The sequence below is a fragment of the Patagioenas fasciata genome, chromosome 9 (genome assembly GCF_037038585.1).
Source record: "Patagioenas fasciata isolate bPatFas1 chromosome 9, bPatFas1.hap1, whole genome shotgun sequence".
Classification (NCBI taxonomy): Eukaryota; Metazoa; Chordata; class Aves; order Columbiformes; family Columbidae; genus Patagioenas; species Patagioenas fasciata.
The window spans coordinates 26,644,832-26,660,598 of record NC_092528.1 but is presented as its reverse complement, the minus strand read 5'-3'; the positions used below and the strand labels follow the sequence as shown (position 1 = coordinate 26,660,598).

Genomic DNA, 15,767 nt, shown 5'->3' with positions numbered 1-15,767 from the left:
GTTTTGTGTGGCCTTATCTTGCAAATCCTGCTCTGTTCAGGCTGCTTGACGAGCTGCGGCTCAGGATGCTGCTGCGGAGCGACGGCTGCATCCCTGTTCAAAGCAGCAGCGTGCGGGCTCCTTCTGATGTGTCAATGTCTGAGTTACGCTATGGGAGAGATATTTCAAAGGTGTGCTTAGGATCATTATTAATTGTCTCTTTGAAAATGTGTTTCCTACTTGTCTATAAATTTAAGGACTAATTCACTGATCTGGGCTTTTTGAAAGCCAGCACAGCCTCACTTGCTGAGAGTGAAAAGAGAGGAGCTCTCTTTGCTTAGCACTCAGCAGCTGAAGAATTCCCATGAGTGGCAGTTACCAGGTCAACAGCAATGGAACAACCCTTGATATTCATATTTTGTAAGCCAGGAAAACAAGCTCAGTCGGGTGCTATTCTTTTTCCAGTGTTATATAGGGAGTACTTCTTTTTCTAGCATTTTTTAAATGCTGGAGAACAGCAATAGTTTGTGTAGAATTATCTGTTAGCAATGGTCTAGCTTCTCTGCAGCACAGTGACATTGCTTTTATCCTCTAGAAGCAATAGAAAATGATAAATGAGGTTAACAAGCTTCAGCCTAACGTGAAAACGAAATCTGTGACTATGCAACTCTTGTTGCATTCATTCTGGTCAAGGGTTGGTTTGTTCATTTATTTTCTGGGAAAAAGTGTGTCTTCGCCTCCTGAGAATCACAAAACACAACTGAAACTCAGCTGCTCACCTATTTCGGGGCTTAGCAAAGAATAGTAGGCGCAGCATTTAGGGATGCAAATAGCTTGTTTTCCTTAACTGCTTCCCAATCAGAAACTGGATGAACCTTCGGGATGCGGAAACGGGGAAAATCCTCTGGCAAGGAACAGAAGATCTGTCCGTACCTGGAGTGGAGCATGAAGGTACCGTGCACATTTTGGAGCTGGGTGGCTGTGTGTCTGGGTCATCAGAGCTGTGATCGAACCCCTGCTTTCAAGGACACATCCTGGCTATGACTGGACACCTTCGTGGGCTTCCACCACAATAACCTGGGGACACAGGGAGAAGGGTGGGAATGGATCAGTGGCTTGCAAAGGGGACAAGTTAAACAGTGTTAAGCAGGGAGCCCAGCTGGGTAAGGAACGAGTGGATGACCTTTGCTAGGTCACGTGTTGCTTCCAAAATGAAAAGCATAAACATATATTGGCTTTTCTTAGTATAACAACAGGGTTTACTCGAGGTAGAGTTCAAATGGAGAACCAGTGGGGAAGAAGCATACATCTTGCCTGGCCACAGCTGTCCTAATATTCTCCTGCACTGAATTTGAGCTCTGCTTTTAAACCTGGCACATCTGCTCTGCTCTCTGTCCGTCTACCATTGCTAGGAAGGCCTCTTGCCCATCCACTTCTGTCCTCGCTAAATAGCAGAGGACTTGGTAACGTCCCTTGCCAGGAGCTTTGCTTTGGCTCTATGAAGGGTCTGACCTCACTTAATTAATTTTGAAGGCTTTTCTATTATGTCATCTCCAGTAAGTGGAGTGAAGTTGGGTATTTAATTATGCTAGTGACATTGATGTATTTGTGGTTAAACATCAAGGAGTGAGTTCTACCTCTCACTACTAGACCTTACCTCTCCCATAAATTGGAAAATCTGTTGTGTCTGAAGGAAGCAACCAGCATATAAAGATCTCCCTCTGCCCAGAGAGCGTACAGAACATCTGTGGCAAAACACTGTGAGGCCAGTAGTCTAACAATATACCTTGTTTCAAAGCCAGCTTAAGGCACAAGAGAAACAAGTTGTCTTCTCCTCATTTGGTCCCCAGTCAACATTCATCTACTTCAAGAGAAGAGTTCACTAATAGGACCAGTAGTAGGTTGTCTCAACGTAAGAGTGGCCCGATGCCAGATGCAGGTCAGAGCAAGAGGAAAGCAAAGCTGTGACTCAGTGATCACGAAGAGCGTTTTCCAAGCTTTGTCTTCTTCAGCCTTTCTAATTGTATTCACATTCCTATATCAGTGCTACCCTGTTTCCCTGAACATAAGACATACCCTGAAAATAAGCCCTAGCAGGATTTTTCAGGATTTTTGAGGATGCTGGAAATATAACCCCTACTCCAAAAATAAGCCCTAGTTACAGTTCATTAAAAAAAAAGTCAATTTAAATAGTGTCCAGGCAGCTATACATGTACAAAAGTAAGCATTTTTTGGAAAAAAAATTAATACCGACCCTGTCTCTATTTTCAGGGGAACAGCAAACAGTTCTGCTGATAGGCCTTAACAGATATTTACTCATTACTATTGTACAAGATACCTATATTAAAGAAAAGAATTCCAGCACATTCATATACAACTGTAGGAAAGCAATTGAAATACAGCTTTCAAAAGAAATGTGGTAATTCATTAGTTTAATACAAAATATCTTAAACTGCAGGTTAGTGATGATTTGCCTTTTTGAAATAACCATGTAACGGGAGACCTAGGAGAAATGAGGAAAGCAGAAGAAACTCAGCCAGAAGTATTCCAAATCTTCGCAGATTTTGTGCTGTAAAAGCTCCTCCTTGAATGGGCTTTGAATCCTCTTTGCTGTGTCCTCCCCCGAGGGCTGGTTGTGTCGCCCCAGCTCCCTCCTGCCATCTTTCTCACCAGCAAATCACACCACCTCGCTCTGCCACAGATTTTCCTCACGTATAAAACAGGAACCCTCACCTCCCTCAGAGTCGCTTGGGGAATTAATTAAAGCTTGCTCTGGCATGAGATTAATGCCCATTGTACAAGGGGTTGTTAAGACCTTATCTGGTGTGCAGTTCAGTCACCCGTCTAGAAGACGGATGAGTGGAAACTGGAGCAGGTGCAGGGAAGAGCTATTAGGAGAAGCCACTGAAAAGATTACGGATGGGAGGATGGTCTTCCTTAGGAAAAGCAAGGAAAAAAAACATACCTGTATGGCTTAGCAAGAAAAGAAGGCTGAGATTAATAGATTATTCTCAATAAATAGGCTAAGAAAGGGGAGAGGTCTCCAACAAAGGAGGATAATCTGACTATGAGTTAGAAGAAAGCATGAGGAAATGGGATTCTGGTACAGAACAGAAACCATGAGGGCAAATAGAATAATTGTTTTAAAATGAAGGCCATGTGTGTCTCAGAGTCATTATACAGTACATGGCGGGGGGGGGGGGGGGTGTTCTGTGGCCATTTGGGGCAAATCACAGTCTAGACATAGCAAACAAAGAATCAAACGTATATCAGAGTGAATAAAATATATGTCATTTAAACAGGACTCCTGTTTGCTTTTTTAACAGGACTTGTATTTGATTTAAGTAAAGATTTCTTTAAAAAAAAATGAACTTTTAAGTTTCAAATCGTAATACTGTATTACTGCATAAACTTACTATTACCGCTTAAATAAAAATACTATTAATGTGATATTAGATTGCTACCCAAGTCTTAACATGGAACCACTGAAAGTAGTGAAAATCACTGCCTGAGGACCTGAAACTGGAATTAACCATCTAGACCAGCGTCTGCCAGCAGGAGGGCAATCTTGGAGGTGCAAATCCCTAAAGTTTGGTTTCTTCCAATACACAAATAAACCTAATTTTGCAGTCAGCTGCTGAGGTCTGGCACTTGTAGAATCCCCAGCCACCACAGCCACCTTTCGTTCAGGAAATAAAAATAACCTTTCATTATCTAAGAAAAGATGTAGTTTGAAATATGAAATAAGTTGGGCTAAGATAGCTTGCTTTCTTACTTGTCCTACATATTTAAGGTAGTTTTATTAAACTACACGAAAACATGAAATGGATATTTTAATTGAATTTCAGTTTCTAACTGAATGCAGTTGGACCCAAATTACTTGCTTAGTAAATTAGATATGTATAATTTGCCAGTTTCTAATCTGATCAGAATTAAATATATGACTAAATGAATGTTAGCTATATAAGTGCTTAAATAAATGTACAGCTATAGTATACCCTCAAGCTAACAAAAAGCAATACTAAATTTAGGATAAAGTCTATGCTTACCTGCATTTCAGCATCTGTTAAAATTGTTCTAACTGATGAGAATCAAACTTCTTTCTCTTCTTTCTTTTAGATGGAAAAAAAAAGTATAAATTAAAATAAATTTAAAGTAAATAATTTCAATTAAGGTTTTTCTGCTTCATGCTATAAATATTAAAATCTCTTAGATCAGGGGTTTAAAGACTACACAGTCCTACTGCTATTAAAAGTAACCCTTTCTGTAGTTTCACAATATTAAAGCAAACACTCTCAGCAGTTTGTCTTGGGGGTTGAAAGAAATGTAATGACTAAATTGCAGAATAGTTTTAACGAGTCATTTTACACCTAACTGCAAAGGGATGTTTATCCACAACAGGTGTGGTCTGTCCTCTGGGCAGTGCAGGATGGTGCCACGCAGATCTCTGTGCTGAAAATAAAGAAGACTAAAAATAACTAGAGAGCTTTTACATTTACACTTCTAACTTCCTTTCTTTACCTTTTTCTTTTGCTAAAACAAACCATGGGCTGTGTACTTTGCCATAGGATAGAACGGCAGCTTATGTTCCCTAACCCCCCAGCTCTCTAGATTGGTGTCGTGTCTGCGTCCTGCTCCATTAAACTGTTCTACATCAGATGGATTCGCCTGAGCTTTGATAGACTCTTCCTTTTATTAAACACGGATGTTCTGATACACTTTGCATTTAGGAACAGTTTGGCTCATAAAGCACATGCCAGCTGTATTCCCTCCCCTCTTTATATCTAATAAAATTACATGAAACATTTTCTAATACGCAGGAAGGATTATGTACAATCACACCACAGAACCATGACGGGCTTGGGAGATTTTTCTGTATTGACTCTCCCCTGTATTCTCCTGATTAGGACCTTTCAGCGTATAAATCAATTTTCCCAAACAGACATTTTGTGCACTTTTACAGAGCCATGTGAGATGGCTGAAATGTGCTGCTGGGCTGAGAAACGGCCGTTTGTGGTTTGCTGGGGATGCAGAGTCTGAAAGGGAAGGGGAAGCGAGAAGGGCCAACTCACTTGTGCACTACGCAGCCCTTTGGCCGCTAGTGATCCTCAGCACGCTTCCGAAAGTAAAAACTCAAGTCGCATCTCATATTTCAACTTGAAGAACTGTGGGTTGTAACCAGGAGTCTGAGACATCAGTGTTGTACCCCTGGTTCTGTCACAAGTTTCATTTCCTGCCTCCGGGCAAGGTACTCAACCTATTTGCATCTTGGATTTCACACCTGCAAATGTAAAAACAAAGTGATTTTTGTTTGCATTTCTCTTGTACCAGTGCTAATCATTATTTCAAAGTATATTATAATAGCGCCTGAGGCAGCTGGGTGTGTTTTATTGTGTTCAAATAATGCTTCTCTATTTGTTTCACAGCTCGAGTTCCTAAAAAAATCCTGAAATGCAAAGCAGTGTCTCGGGAGTTAAACTTTTCCTCAGCAGAACAGATGGAAAAATTCCGACTGGAGCAGAAAGTGTATTTCAAAGGGCAGTGTCTAGAAGGTACATATCTGCTCTGTGTGCAGACCCCAGCACAGCGGGGATTAGAGAAACTAAACTGGGTTGAACACGGTGATTTTAATTTTTCAGAGTAGCGCCGAAGCGCTCATCTTGTCAGAACTAATGGGCCACAGTATTAGGGATGGCATTTCATAAGTGTATTAACACTTTGTTATGTAAGCAAAAAATCTGAGTGATCATGCTTCAGGGCATAAATCCACCGCAGGCTGCCTGAGGCAAGCAAACAGGTTATTTTAGAGTCACCCAGTGTGGGGATTCATGCATCTTCCCCAGAAGCACCCAGTGCTGGCACCAGACTGGAGGAGCCTCTGGTTTGGTTACAGCGGTGCCACCAAGTATTGTCCCTGTGACTGCGTAGCTGCACATCTGATCTCCCTCACTGCGGTGTCACTCTTCATCTGGGGTGGAGGAGGGGGGACAAAACATTGAGCTCCTTGTCTTTTGGGCAACCAGGCGTGCACTTATGTCCCAACTGGATCCAGGGGTGTCTGCAAGAGGGGGAGTGTGGTTCCCTGGTTCCCAATTAGGTGTGTTGAAACTTCTACTGAATGCTAAGGAAGTGGCCTGGCTTTATCATTACCATCAGCTATTTTAGAAAGGGAGTATCTGCTTTAAGAGGAGGGCCAGGCTTTGTACAGGTTAAGCTGTACAAAATAATGTAAATGTAAAATGTTGGGAGTACAGCAGGACAGTTGAGGGAGTTCTCCAGCCTGTCAGGTGAAAAGCAAAAGGACCATTTGTGGATTTGATCTTCTTTCAAATGCCTCTGGATCTTCTTTTTACTTTGCAGAATGGTTCTTCGAATTCGGTTTTGTGATTCCTAACTCCACAAACACTTGGCAATCCTTGATAGAGGCAGCACCTGAATCACAGATGATGCCAGCAAACGTTTTAACGTGAGTGCCTTGGGCTTACAGCATCTGCGAGCAGGCAAAGAAAGAGCCACGTGTGGCATTTCCTTGGGGGCCACAGTGGGAAGGAGGAGTGGGAGCTGCTACCAGCCCTGAATCACCCTCGCTACTGTTAGCTGTAGGGAGAGAAAAGGGGCTAAGCCAACCTCATTACCTTCTTTCCCATAGGTCCAATTTGCATTAATATAGCTATAAAAGTTTGGAGAAAGTGGAACTGATCCTTTATTAGAGTTGCTTAATTTTTTTTGAAAGGCAAACCGTGAAAGGATTTTAAAATGCTTTGCAGCTTAATACTCCTTACATCCAGAAAAATTAAAAAAGAGACATATTTTGGCCATTTCCAAATCCAGCTCTTGATCACTGACTCTTGTCCAAGGTGGTTGTTTTTCAGGCAGTATATCACCCATCTGCTCTAGCGTTTCTTTCATCACTGTACCATTTTACCAAGCCTGGTGTCTTTTACATCGGATTATAAACTATACGTGTAGCCATATGGAGTTGTATCTGGGGATGAAATACCCTTAACAGGTAGGAAAGAGTCATTTTATCATAAAGAGATTCATACACCTTCCTCATAGATGTCTAGTCCTGGCCACCATTCACACACTTACCCCTGAGTAGGTCAGCGATCGTTTGGACTTCGAATAACGTGTGCCGGGCACGAGCTTTAGTGGGACGATGGAGAAGACTCCTCGAGGGAGCCCCTGGGTAGCTGCAGTCGCTGACAAAAAGCCGCCCTCCCTGCAGCGCTCGATGGGTGCTGGCAAATGCGCGAGGAGCACGTTGCCAGCAGAGACAGAAGGGTTTGGGAATCCTCTGCCAACAAGAGGCAGACGGGGAGCAGCCAGTCTCTCCGCAAGGTCACCGTGTCCTCTGGAAGACCTCCCTCCCCAGCGCTTTTCCCCGTCTGGAGGAAAGCCAGTCGCATAGAGAAGGCACTGGGATGGGAACTACTGTCGCTGATTTCTATTCACAGCACGTTTCAAAGAGAGTGGACTCAGAAGAAAGCGTCGGTGTTTGAATAGTGCTCAGAATCTCATAGGTGCTACATGCATCCTCAGCTCCCCAGAGCTGGTGGCTTTCAGTCAGTACATGAGGAGCCAGGTTTGGGAATCAGAGTAAAGAAACAAAGATGTCTGACAAGTTGGTTTTGACCATCTCAGGAAATCAAGGCATTTGGGGGAACTGGCAGTTATGAGACTCCAGTTCTCGAGTGACCTTGGGGATTTTCCAGTGTCCCGTTCTTTCCCTGGAGTCTGTCCACTTGTCGAGAGCAGCTTGCATCTCTCTCCTATTCGTGGAGGTGTCCTCAAGTCATTCTTGAGGCTTGACACTAGCATCACCAGCCCAAAGAAATCAGCCTTTTTCAGCTGCCAAGCCTTGGAGAGCAGAGCCCCTTGCTTTCTGATATTCCCAAAGACCTCATGTTCACCTCGGTGTTTCCATAGCAGGAGAGAGGGGAGCTGGGCTATTTGGTGCTAACTGAGGCATTCCCGGGATGACTGGACATCAACATTCCCAGGCATTGGAGTTCAATGGCCACACCACAGCACAAACCTTACACTGTGCCAGGTTCAGTGATGCCTGTGTTACAGATACCGAGCGCCACAGTGGCAATGGAACCACTCCTTCGATTTTAGACGTGGTCACATCACACTGCTCAGGTGTCCAAGTGCTGTAATGGCCCCAAAGTTCTTACTTTCATCTACCAAAGTCTCAAAGTCAGCAACTTAAATAATCAGAGCTTTTGTCACACCCATATGCACTCCCATTGCAGTTTGTATAAAATATACTTGTGTGCTCGTATTTAAGCACTTCTTGAGGGGAGTGACATGTTAAGTGGTTTGAAGTATCTTGCTCAGCACTAGAGGAGAGAGATGGGGAATAGAAAAGGAACTCCCATCGGTTTTCACAATTCACTGCAGGAGAGAGGGACCCGAAGGTGCTGGGACTGCTGGTTTGTTTTTAGCAACAGAAACGAGCAGGAGGTGGCTGTTTGTGAGCACACTGCAGCCTGCGCGGCACCGTGCCCAGAAAGGGGGTGCAGGGGAGGGCTGGGGGTCCTGCCCAGTGCGGGAATGCAGTCCAGGGATCCTTCAGCCCCACAGCAGGACACTGTGCCCATCGTGTGCGGCTCCAAACCAAAGCCGGTGTTGCAGGGGGTGAGGTGTCAGCCCAGGCATGTGAGGAGCAGTTGTTTTCTGCTGTTTGTGCACTCTTCTAATACTCTTTTTCTCCTCTTTTCCTTCTGCAGTGGTAATGTTATTATAGAAACCAAATTCTATGATGACGACCTTCTCGTAAGCACTTCCAGAGTGAGACTTTTCTACGTTTGAGATGGGGCTTTTTGGAGCTGTTTTAGTTTTCCTCCATACAGTTCTTGGTGCAGAACCCCCCGACTATCCAGTGGAAGACACTCCCGTAGGCGGTGACCCTGGGGACCAGCTCAGCATCAGTCATGACCTTTGCCCATCAGTTATTTTGCTTTCTCCTCTGACAAGACCAGACCAAACCCTTAGAGACAGAACCACCTGCTCAGCAACGCACTGGGGAACAGCGGCTGTCTCTGAACACGGGCAAACGATGGTCATGCAGAACCAATACTGTAAACTATGTTAGTCTCATCCTTTGTACTTCTCTGGATCCTGGTATAATCTTCCATTTCACACCAAACTCTCGATGCGTTTTGTTTGTGGGAGATTAAGTTAAGTTAACCTTCTCGTTTTTCTCATGTTGTAGGTTTCTATGCTTTCACTGGTTTTTCTGTGTAACTGGTCCACACATCCTCTTATCCTGAACTTGTAAAATAGACTGTGATATCACCTAATGTAATTAAAACAAGTTTCTCAATTAAAACATTCCTACCGTCCAAAGAAGGGAAGAAACATTAGTTCTGTGCGTTTTCCTTGCTGTTATAAAAACCTCACAGCAGATTCCTGTCACTCAGGCCAGCACCAGCGCAGGGATTCCCACAGCCCTGCTTCTTCCACAGCCACATTTCCTTGTCAGATTTCCCTTCCTCCAGCTGACCAGCAGCAAAGGTTTCCCGCCTGCTCCAACCAGGTTTTCTCCTCACCCTCGTTTCTTTCCGTTAATCCCTTGGGGCAGTTTGCCCTGTTTGCCCAGTTTCTTGAGCAGCACTGCACTGTTCCGCTTTGTTAAGTTCCTGGGGACGCACAAACCCCTCTGGGAAACTCGTGTTCCCTTGAGCCCACCAGCGTCAGCCCAGCTGTGCCTGCGCTTGCCGATACCAACAGTCCCCAGGTGTGCACGGCTCTAATGACACACAGCAGTGATTTTGCAATCACAGGCTTCTCGAGCCCCATCGCTGCTCTTCCCCTTCTCATTTACGATTCACTCTAGAACATTAAAATCTTGGGAAGGGGTGGGGGAGCCTCTCCAGCTTATGCTCTTACACATTGCGGGCAGCTTTATGATGCTCGACACCGTGGTCAACCTGTCCTGTGGTTGGGCTTGAGACTCTCAGGAGAGTCGCAGGGAAATAAAACGCCTCATTTCAGATCCTTAATTCAGCCATGGGGTGCATGCGGGAGGGGTGCAGCACACATTTTTAGGTGAATTGAATTTAGAGCATTAATGCCCATGAGAAGAGCGTTTGCCCTTGTGGCAGCTTTCTCAGGAGGCCTCGCTGGTGGACTCACAGGGCAGCACGACCCAGCCCTGATACAAAGAGATGAACCAAACCTGCCTCCTGCACCCACCACGAACAACACCCAGTGGTGCCCATCACCGTCAAAGAGACAAAAGGCAACCAAAAAGGAAAAATTTAAAAGATCACAGGTCTTGAGAGCAAGTACCTCTCTGGGATTTAGGCGGCTGATCCCACAGGTGGCTGCAGCTCCCGCGGGGTGAGCTGCCCTGGGAAAGGACACTGGAGGGATGTTGGGCCTGAGACAGCTCGGGGGGGCCCCCGGAGCCACCTCCCTCCCGTGCCTGGCCCGGGCTGCCCCAGTTTGCCCAGTTCACCCGGTTGGAGCTGGGCGACCCCGCGGCAGCGACTCTGCGGCGGGTCACTGCCGCCCTCAAGTGGCTCCTTGGGAAATCGCGGGCAGCTCACCACTCCCGTCCCGGACCAGCCCCCGCGTCCTCACCAGCCCCCTCCGGTCCCCACCAGCTCCCCCCGGTCCCCACCAGCCCCCCTGGAAGAACCGATGGAGCAAACGGCGGGGCCGGGGAAGAGCAGGGGGCTGGATCCACCCAGCAGAAAGGCCCCACTATGGTGGGAGAGACAGTGTGATCTGATCAGACAGCCCCCCCCCAAAATACACGTGAAGGGCCCCTGGGTGCTCAGAGTGGGAGCCCGAGCTTGGCACAGGCAGCTGTGGGTCACAGAATCCCAGAATGTCAGGGATTGGAAGGGACCTGGAAAGCTCATCCAGTGCAATCCCCCCATGGAGCAGGAACACCCAGCTGAGGTTCCACAGGAAGGTGTCCAGGCGGGTTTGAATGTCTGCAGAGAAGGAGACTCCACAACCTCCCTGGGCAGCCTGGGCCAGGCTCTGGCACCCTCACTGGGAAGAAGTTTCTTCTCATATTTAAGTGGAAACTCCTGTGTTCCAGTTTGAACCCATTGCCCCTTGTCCTGTCACTGGTTGTCACCGAGAAGAGCCTGGCTCCATCCTCCTGACACTCACCCTTCACATATTTGTAAACACTAATGAGGTCACCGCTCAGTCTCCTCCAAGCTCCAGAGCCCCAGCTCCCTCACCCTTTCCTCACACGGGAGATGCTCCACTCCCTTCAGCACCTTTGTTGCCCTACACTGGACTCTCTCCAGCAGTTCCCTGTCCTTCTGGAACTGAGGGGCCACAACTGGACACAATATTCCAGGTGTGGTCTCCCCGGGGCAGAGCAGAGGGGCAGGAGAACCTCTCTGACCTACTGACCACCCCCTTCTAACCCACCCCAGGTACCATTGGCCTTCCTGGCCACAAGGGCCCAGTGCTGGCTCATGGTCACCCTGCTGTCCCCAGGACCCACAGGTCCCTTTCCCCTACACTGCTCTCCAACAGGTCATTCCCCAACTTATACTGGAACCTGGGGTTGTTCCTACCCGGACACAAGACTCTACACTTGCCCTTATTATATTTAATTAAATTTTCCCCTGCCCAACTCTCCAGCCTGTCCAGGCCTCTGGATGGCAGCACAGCCTTCTGGGTGCCCTCACTGGGGGCTGATGGGGACTGGGCAGCCCTGGGAAAAGAGGCAGGTGACACCGCCAGCACGCTGCCCTCAGCATGGCCTGTCCCCAGGGCTGGCACACGGTGCTGACAGCTCTCAGCTCCCTTGCATGGGGCTGTTGGCACCGGGGCAACAAAGGTGACAGCAAAGGGAAAAGTGGGGCTGGAAAGGGTGAGAGCGGAGCAGGAGGTCTGGGAGGTGTGTGTCACCACTGCCACCACCTGTCCCTGTCCCCAGTGTGGTTCTGGCCATAGCATGACGGCAGCCCCATGCCACCCTCTGTGCAAAGGCAGCTGGGGGAGGAGTGGGGAGCAACACAGCAATTCCCCGTTGTATTTACCAAAACAGTTCCCACCTGGTAACTCACAGCGTCAGCCAGCACCTCCAGGACAGGGAATCTTCCCCCAGCCTGGTCCACACACAGGGCTCTGTGCAAGGGGCAGGCTCCACGGTGGTGAGAGGGGCAATTTTGGGAGGGGTTGAACCCGTCTGTGCCAGGTGAGGAGCCTCTCACCACACAGGGCCCTTCCTAAAGCCCAACCGCTCGCGAAAGCCCCAGCTCACCTGGGGCTTCCTGGAGCCGTCGGAGTGCGCCTGGCCAAGCAACACTCGGGAGACGGAACCATCCGGATCCAGCAGCAGCAGCCAGGGGTGAATCCCCACCTCGTTGCTCACAGCTGGGGTGTTTTGGCTTCTGCAGCTCCCATGGTGGACACGAGTAACTTCCAGCCACGGGCGTGCAGCAGGCGCTTGTTTCTGCAACAGCCTGGGCCAGGGAACGTGCTCCTGAGGCTGCTCCTTGCCAGCCAGGCGGCCACCCCAAGGGGAGCAGCCCCATGTCAGGAGGGCTGTGAGCCGCCCCAGCAGCCTGCGGAAACCTGGCGGCGAGGGCAGGGCGGCCCTGCAGGGCCCGGACACACAGCCAGAGGCTGCGCAGGAAGGGGGAAGCAGGAGAGAGCTGGCGATGTGCAGAGCCTGCGGGCAGACAGAGATTTGGGTGAAGCCTATGAAAAGCAAGTTTCATCCTCATCCTGCAGCTGTGTCTCCCCCTGGCAGCCCTCCAAGCTGGGGTGTTGCACAGCTGCTGGGTAAAAGCAGAGAGGCAACACAGGAGGAGAGTGACACACAACACTTAGGGCTTTCAGGAAGCTCTCTGCATAGTTTTGGGGGGTCCATCGCACCACAGAAGCTCGCTGGCACAAGAGCATGGCTTATGGTGATGAAAAACACCCGTCGATGGGATGTTGGGCTGGCTGCAAAGTGGGACCTGGGTGCATTGGGCTCTTGCCTGCACACTGCAATACAGGTGATGGGGACAGGGCCAGCTCCTCCCTACCGCACAGCACGCACCCTCGGTGTCCATGGCCAGCACCCCAGCAGGCTGTGACCCGCCCCGGCACCTTCCCCAGCCACCGCGGGCACTCCGAGCTGCCTGACCGCCCAGCAAAGCCGAACCGGGGCTCCCGCTGGCGCCCTGCCCCAGATCTGCCCTGCCCAATAACGCTCATACGGGGAAGCAGAGCCATCCTAATGCAGTTAATTAGCTGATTCACGAAGGTTACTGGCGAACAAAAGGAGCACAAACAGCCCAGGGCCACATTATGTTCGGTGTCTGCTTTGCTACTCTTACCTTCCCGCGGGTGCCGGCGGCGCGGGCAGGCAGCGCTCGGCAGCACGTGGCAGCGGCCGGCAGCCCGCGGTGCCATCAGCGCCCTGTCCCCGTTCATCTGGCTCTGTCCTCCCCCAGCAGCACCGGGAGAGGGACAGGAGGACTGGGAAGGTTCAAGTCCCTGTGTCCCTTTTGGAGGGGGGACACAGATCCTGCATCTCCAGGGCAGGCAGAGTCCCAGACAGGCATCAACATGGGGACACAGTGACTTCAGGGCTGCCAGGTGACATGGGCACAGCCCCATCTGTCCCCAAAGACAGGAGGGCAGGTCCCCCAAAGGGGCCCTTTTCAGCTCAAGGTGCCCAACTCCTCCTGCCTCTGGCCACCAGCCCCTTGGTGCCACAGGACCCAGGCACCAAAATCCTGCCCAATCTCCCAGCACCAGGCAGGATAGGGAACGTGGCAGGCACCCAGGAGGGATGACAAGGTGGGGACACAGAGCAAGGGGAGGAGGGGACAACAGGACAGTGCTGCAGGAAGGTCCACTGGTGTCTCAGAAGCCAGGTTGGAAAGGGCTGGCATTGCCCCAGGTGTGCAAACGTGGAACAGTGACAAGCTGTGGGAAGGGATCACGCTCACACCAGCTGTGGAAAATGGGCACCAAGAAACCATGGGGGATGCAGGAGGAAGCCATAAGATGGGGAAGACCCTGCCAGTGAGGGACTTACAGAGCTGGCGTCACCTGGCTGACAGAGAAGCTAAAGTGTCTGGAGGAGAGGGCAGAGGCCAAATTTCCATGGAAGAGGGTGGCCCAATTTCCATGGAAGAGGGTGGCAAAACCAGCAGCTGAGGCCAGACACACTTGGCTCAGGAACTGGGAACGTCAGCACACATTGATGCTCCTGACATCCTCACAGGAAATTCCCTGGCACAGAGCAGGGCACAGCGTGGGGACAGGCCAGCAGACACGCTGTTCTGCCTGGTCATCCCCATCACCAACAGCCTGGTTGGGTTTCCTGGCAAGCTGGCCTTGGCAGCACAACCCACGGACACGGGACACCCACGGCCTCTCCCCACAGTGGCACCACAGCTCTGGAGAGGAGCGCTCGGGTGCTGGGCTTCCCCATCCCACAGCACTAGATGGTGCTGCAATACAGCAATATTGCCTGGACCACACAGCGCCTGCACAGCGCCAGCCGAGCGGGAAGGACACGGCCCCGGGTCACCGCACGGGCACAGGTCACACGGGCTGGGACGTGCCACCAGTTCTATGCTAACAGAGAAGCAGCCCCTGTGCTGGGCTGGGCATGCCGAGTCCCTCTTCGTCCCTCTTTCGTCCCTAATGCTGCCAAGCCAGGGGATGGACGAGAAGCCCCGAGAGCCCAAGGCCATGGCAAACTGCTCAGTGGGACTCTCCATGGCCAAACACAGCCCCCAGCTCCACGGTGCACCACATGGGGCTGGAAGCAGCATCTCCTGCACCTACTCGGGGGCAGCTGCCCCACACCTACCCCTTCCCACAGCCCCACTCCTGCCTGCTGCTCATTCCCCACGGCATCACCCCAGAGCTGCAGCTTTGCTCCCACAGCCCATACCGGGGTGCCCCCAGGGAAGCAGCACATCCTCACCATGGGTGGGGGGCAAGCAGGGTTAAGGGGCATTTGCCCCGGGACAGGGACCCAGCCCCTGCAAAGGTGGAGGGTTGACTCCAGCCCCACAATTTGGAGCCAAGTCCCTCCTCTGCCTGTGGGTCTGGGGGCTGGCAGTGCCTGTGCTGCCGGCTGAGGAGTGGGCAGCTCATACCCGCCATGGGTTGTCCTCCTCAGTGTTGCCCATGGGTCATGCACCAACTGAACACCTCAATCTCCAGCTTTGGGGATGAGTTGCATCACCCCTTCCACCTCTTGCCCCAAGCCATGCAAGAGGGTGCTGGTTTCCAGCTCCTTGAAGGACTGGGCCAGGCACCCACTCTACCTGCAGCAAAGGAGAGGGGACAGGGACGTGCTCACAGAGCCCCGTGCCCAAAGCGAGCTGGAGGACCCAGGTCCCCACCTGACACCCAGACGACACGCAGAGAGAGGCAGAGCGCTTCATCCGGGCAGGTAAGGACACATGCATGCAAAGACCTCATTCCTGCAGATTTACAGCCTGAGGTCTCCATCCCTGTGGACTTTCCAAGAGCTAATTGGGTTGAACTTTCTCATCCCCCAGTTACCTCCCTTGGGCTTCCTTAAAAAAGGGACACAAGAGCCTCTCCAGGTCACCACCTGAAGTGTGGGACTTGCTGCTTTCTCCCAGATCTCCTCCTGGGTCATGCATAGTGCAGCACTATGAGGGGAGCCAGCGTCCTCCTTGGGGTATGCAAAGCTGAGCATCCCCTAGAGTCCTTTCTCCTGCCATTGGGAGAGGATCTGCTCAGCCTGACAAGATGGAGCAGCCATCAGTGCAGGGAAGGATGGAGGACTCCCAGTGTCTGTGCAAGAGGAGCCACAGGCA

General features: G+C 50.3%; 1 protein-coding gene and 1 long non-coding RNA gene across 2 annotated transcripts in view; one reads left to right on the top strand and one right to left on the bottom strand.

Moving 5' to 3' along the window:
- PDE6D (phosphodiesterase 6D) overlaps window positions 1–9,350 on the top strand; it is a 38,138-nt gene extending 28,788 nt beyond the window's left edge. Inside the window, exons 2-5 of the mRNA XM_065845074.2 lie at window positions 842–930; window positions 5,406–5,531; window positions 6,340–6,445; window positions 8,715–9,350. Coding sequence (XP_065701146.1) covers window positions 842–930; window positions 5,406–5,531; window positions 6,340–6,445; window positions 8,715–8,796 — 403 coding nt within the window. The 3' untranslated portion in view covers window positions 8,797–9,350. The remainder of the gene's footprint in view (window positions 1–841; window positions 931–5,405; window positions 5,532–6,339; window positions 6,446–8,714) is intronic.
- LOC139828654 (uncharacterized) lies at window positions 794–8,719 on the bottom strand. The gene is made up of 4 exons (XR_011740548.1): window positions 7,072–8,719; window positions 5,052–5,260; window positions 4,029–4,091; window positions 794–1,056 (listed from the first exon to the last, which is right to left on the bottom strand). It is a non-coding gene; the product is annotated as an uncharacterized lncRNA (long non-coding RNA).
- Window positions 9,351–15,767: the final 6,417 nt, after the last annotated feature.